The following is a 6,019-nucleotide window of genomic DNA, read 5'->3' on the forward strand; positions in this document are numbered from 1 at the left end:
CCTCGTATATCCACCAGAGAGAGAGAGAGAGAGAGAGGAGAGAGAGAGAGAGCCTTACTTATTGCCTTATTCTATGTTTGGGTTCCCCCAGGTCCCTCAGTGTGGAGCACCTTGTATATCCACCAGACAGAGAGAGAGAGAGAGAGAGAGAGAGAGAGAGAGAGCTGTCTCTGCCAATATCGGCGGGGGAGGACAGGGCAAGGGTACCATAAGCTCTCCTGAGCAAGAGAGCTAAATACGAAGGAGTTTGACGGCAGGGAATTTTACTAAAAATCTAAAAAAGAAAAAAAGTAAAATAACAAGAGAGCGGTGACGTGCGCTGATGGCCATCCCACCCGAAAGAATACGGCAGACTGATTGGTCACGGAGGGTGAATCAACCAATGGACATAAAGGAACACGGGGCTGTGAAAAGAGAGATAATAAAAGTGGTTGCCTTCAACTGGGAGATCCACTGGTTTACCAGGCTGCCCTCGGTCTGCAACTCCGACCTACACCTCCTTCCTTTTTGGCCCTTATCAGATAACATAACGCTCGTTCAAGATGGTGAGGTGATGGAGATAAAGAGATGGAGAGATGTGATGGAGATATATGTGGTGGAGATATGTGATGGAAGTGGTGTTTTAGATGTGCATAATCGACTTTAGAAAAATGAGAAATCTAAGACTGGAGTACGAATGTGGCTTCCAGAAATCTTGGTGTCAGTTTCCTGGAAGTGTGGTGCTGTCTTGAAAACAACACTTAAAAAGTTTCCATAAAAAGAAAGGTTAAAATCCGGAAATAAATGTAGCCGTGCATTTACCTTTTAAAAAAACGGATATATTGACGTAAAGATGTGGATATTACGGTCACCAAACCGTAAAAGATAATAAAGTAATGCTGAATAAATGTTGCCATGCATTCACCTTTCTAAAACCGGATATATTAACGTTAATGAGTGATATTACGGTCACCAAACCGTAAAAGATAATAAAGTAATCCTGGAATAAATGTTAGCTATGAATTTACCGTTTTAAAAACGGATATATTGACGTTAATGAGTGATATTACGGTCACCAACCAGTAAAAAGATAATGACAATGTAGGGTTAAAAAATTACGGTCGCCTGTTTTTCTGAAAATACGGCTGAGAACCGTGTATTTTTACGGAGATTTTTCCATTGAAATTACGGGACACAGAAGATTTGGGATTTACGTTCGTGAAAATGTGATATATATATATATATATACTACATATATATATGCACATTATATATACATATATATATATGTACATATATATATATATATATATATACTATATATATATGTATATGTATATAAATATATGTATATGTATATATATATATATATATACACATATATATACATTATATATATATACATATATATATAATATATATATACAATAAATATATATATTATGTATATACATATATAACATATATATAGTAATATATATATGTATGTATATATATTATATATGTATATATATATATATATATAAAGTGTTTCGACCATGAAATTGAAATGACCTGTCGTATCTGACTTTTTTTTTTGTAAAAGGAATAACAAGGTGTCTCAAAAATTACCAATAAGGCGACATCTATTTACGAGTAATAAAAAAAATAAAAAAAGAACCTTCATAGGTGTTGTCATGAATTTTATCATTATTAATTGCTAAGCTACAACCCTAGTTGGAAAAGCAGAATGCTATTAAGCCTAGGGGCTCCAACAGGGAAAATAGCCCAGGTGAGGGAAGGAAACAAGGAAAAATAAAATATTTTAAGAACAGTAACACTAGAAAAATTACCAATTTGGAATCATCTCTAGACAAAAATATAAAAAAAAAAAAAAACATAAAATATGTAAAATCTTTATAAAGATTTATTAAAAATATTAAGCTACAAATCTTGACTGAAGAAATATTCTTCCGAATATTTATTCCTATAATTCTATGGTGAAAAAAGATCAAATTTGTAAAATCTTTATTAAGATTTTATTAAAAATATGGGAGCTATAAATCGTGACTATGAAAAACATCCATCACCCGATAGATCTATATATCATATTGATCAATCTCATATCTAAGCTACAAATCGTGACTATAAAAATGATCCGCCTTCAGAGTAAATATATAATTTCATGGATCAATCTCCTATTTCATACTTGTGGAGCATATGATCAAATGGGGTGAGCATAAGACTGTAAATATGATGGAGCATATGGGGGATTAAATGGCAGAAATCTTGGAACTGGATAAGGAAATGGATAATTATCGATTTATCTATCTATCTATCTATCTATCTATCTATCAATATATATATATATATATGTATGTATATATATATATGTATATATATTATGGTTCTATATATATACTGTGTATATATATATATATATATATATTTTAATATATATGTATATATATGTATATATATATGGTTCTATATATATTTACACATGTATATATATATATATATATGTACATATGTATATATGTATATATATATATATATATATGTACAATATATATAATATATATATAAATATATATATATATATATATAACATATATACATATGTACATATATATATAATAATAATATATGTATATATATATATATATATATATGTGTGTGTGTGTGTGTGTGTGTCTGTGCGTGCGTGTGTGTGTATATATATGAAGTACTAATCAGATAAGTAAAATTATATATATGTACTCATGGTACCGTAATTAAATATCCGGCAAATGTATCTTACATTATCTAAAAAATTGTACCTAAAACTCCTGGCTAATCTTTCTACAGTAAAAAATAACTAAAATCTTTGAGACCTGTTGCACATCAATACATAGAATATAGAAATCCACTTTTGATGGCTTTTGTGGACTATGAAAGAGCCTTTGATATGAGTTCTGAAATTTTGACTTGAAACTTCAAAATGCTACACAAAATCTAAGTCAGAACATCGTCAAAACAGATATGTCCTATGTAAAATATTAACAACGTCAAGAATAGATGTCATATTTATACTAGTTAACAACGTCAAGAATAGATATGTCCTATGAAAAAATATTAACAACGTCAAAAACAGATATGTCCCTATATAACTATTAACAACGTCAAGAATAGATATGTCCTATATAAACTATTAACAACGTCAAAAACAGATATGTCCTATATAAACTATTAACAACGTCAAAACAGATATGTCACATATAAACCATAAAAAGACTCATGTCAGCCAGGTCAACATAAAAACATCTGCTCCAACTTTGAACTTTTGACTTTTGCAAGTACTTAATTCGCATCATTCAAATAATTTGATCAAATGCATAAAATTTTACAATTATAGGCTAAAAATCACGAAAAAATCAAAATACAGATGACTTATTTGATGGATATTTCTGTAAATGACACGATCTTTCATAAAACACATTTGACGGAAAGGCAACGGAAAGATCAAGCCTAGCATTGAATTATTTTATAATTTTATGTAAAGGGATGCCCACTGGGTACAGTCCAAAATCTTTAACATGCCCCGCTTACAAGCAACATGGTTCTTCGCTCCACCGTGGATCGCTTCGCTCGCAAAGAAACATTATCTCATTGCTCTTCTGTTCCTGCAAGTGATACATTGGAGTATCAGAATTACCTATTATCTATTTTATTATTATTATTATTATTATTATCATTATCATCATTATTATTAATATTAATATTAATATTCTTCGCAAGCAAAGAAACATTGTCTCATTACTCCTCTGTTTCGGCAAGCGGTACATTGAAGTATCATAATTACCTAAGATTTGTTTTATTATTATTATTATTATTAGTAGTAGTAGTAGTAGTAGTAGTAGGTAGTAGTAGTAGTAGTAGTAGTACTGCTACATTTACATGAATCACCTATGAGAAGACACTTGTGGGAGGAGCAAGTTAAAAAGATTTTGGTCACCCAGTCGCTTCCTTGTTTGAAGCCGCCACAAACGAATCCTTGGAGAACTCTCTCGGAGATCCCTGACACCCACACGACGGAGGAATGAGTTCGTAATTGTCCGGCGACTATCTTATTTCCGTAATGCCGGGCATCTCAAGGGCACAGAATTAGAAAGACGCAAGAGATTCCCTTTGAAAGTCGGCCAACTTGTTTACACATTTTCTTCGCTCGACAACAAGAATGTTTCATATTTCTGCCGACAGGGGTCACTGAAGGAGCATTTCAGTGGCTAGTGCGCAATGGCACTCTTGTTTAACTATCAGTATTGAATCTCTCTCCTCTCTCTCTCTCTCTCTCTCTCTCTCTCTCTCTCTATATATATATATATATATATATATAAATATATATAAATATATATATATATAGTGTATATATATATAAATAATATATATATACATATATATATATATATATAAATATATATTTATATATATATATATATAGATAGATAGATAGATAGATAGATAGATATACTGTTTTTTGACGTTGTTAATAGTTTATATAGGACATATCTGTTTTGCCGTTGTTACTGTTTTTTAGAATGATTTATTGTTAATTTATTCTCATCATTTATTTATTTCCTTATTTCCCTTCCTCACTGGGCTATTTTTTCCTATTGGAGCCCTTAGGCTTATAGCATCTTGCTTTTCCATATAAGGTTGTAGCTTGGCTAGTAATAATAATAATAATAATAATAATAATAATAATAATAATAATAATATATACATGTATATATATAAATATATATATATGCCTATATATATATATATATATATATGTACGTGTAATTCATAGCATATATGTGTATAATAGTATAAATGTGTGCATAATATATATAATATATATATAATATACACACATAAACACACATACACATACACACACATATATATATAAATATATATATATATATATATATGTATGTATTTATAAATATATATATATATATATATATATATATTTATATGTATGTAGGCTATATATAATAATAATAAACTTATATATATATATATATATATATACATATATATATACATATAAATATATGTGTGTGTATACATGAATATATACTTATTAATATACATACACACACACACACACACACACATATATATATATATATATATATGTGTGTGTGTGTGTGTGTGTATACATGGATATAACTTATCAACATACATACACACACACACACATATATTATATATATATATATATACATATATATATATACATATATATATACATATATGCATGTGTGTTTATATATACGTGCAGGCATGTTGGTCTCGCGCAAGCTCATCATTGTTCAAATTGTCTCATCGCCTGCTCTCTATCGTTAAAAGCGACCTGGCTGCTCATTCTCATCCCGATGCTACATTTTTCTTACGTTGATCTTGTGGCCGTAGTTGTTGATCTTGTTAATCTGTATCTGTGCCTCTGTCATGGCCCAAACAACAACCCCCCCCCCCCCACCAGCCTAAGACAAACACCATCCCCCGCATATCTTTGACCGGTCGCCAGAAAACCAACTTGTAAACAATGTGTACTTCCTCGTTTGCCCCGTTCCTCCTGGTCACTCACAATGTCACCACAACTACTTCTCCTTCTTTATCCCATATTTCCTACTATTTTCACTTACCTTGCTTCTCGCCTCGATTCTCTTCTCCTTCTTCTATTCTTCCTTCCATAGATTATGTTAAGAAAAATAGTCCTTCCATAAATGCGAGCCTTAAAACCATCCAAAGATTTAAAAATTTTGCCTTGCGAACTTGCGAAGTCACTGTCATACGACTCTACGAGACATCTAACGCCATCTATGATCACAATTGCGCAACTTTTCAACCTCGATGGAATCGTGAAGATTTTCCGCAATTTTCTCAAGTATTTAGTCCAATTTGGCTATTCCTTTGACTCTTCCCTTCGACCTATGGTATCACTTTACTTCACATTTGTCAATAAAATAATTTAACCATACGAAGCTTCCTTTTTTATTATATTTGCTAGCTTATATACAATGTTTTG

At 30.8% G+C, this 6,019-nt stretch overlaps 1 protein-coding gene across 1 annotated transcript in view; it reads left to right on the plus strand.

The window, feature by feature from the left end:
• Positions 1-416: 416 nt before the first annotated feature.
• The window catches only part of LOC137614387 (troponin C-like), a 21,327-nt gene continuing 15,724 nt past the window's right edge, over positions 417-6,019 (plus strand). Inside the window, exon 1 of the mRNA XM_068344178.1 lies at positions 417-545. Coding sequence (XP_068200279.1) covers positions 543-545 — 3 coding nt within the window. The 5' untranslated portion in view covers positions 417-542. The remainder of the gene's footprint in view (positions 546-6,019) is intronic.

This window comes from Palaemon carinicauda, chromosome 20 (assembly GCF_036898095.1).
Source record: "Palaemon carinicauda isolate YSFRI2023 chromosome 20, ASM3689809v2, whole genome shotgun sequence".
Classification (NCBI taxonomy): domain Eukaryota; kingdom Metazoa; phylum Arthropoda; class Malacostraca; order Decapoda; family Palaemonidae; genus Palaemon; species Palaemon carinicauda.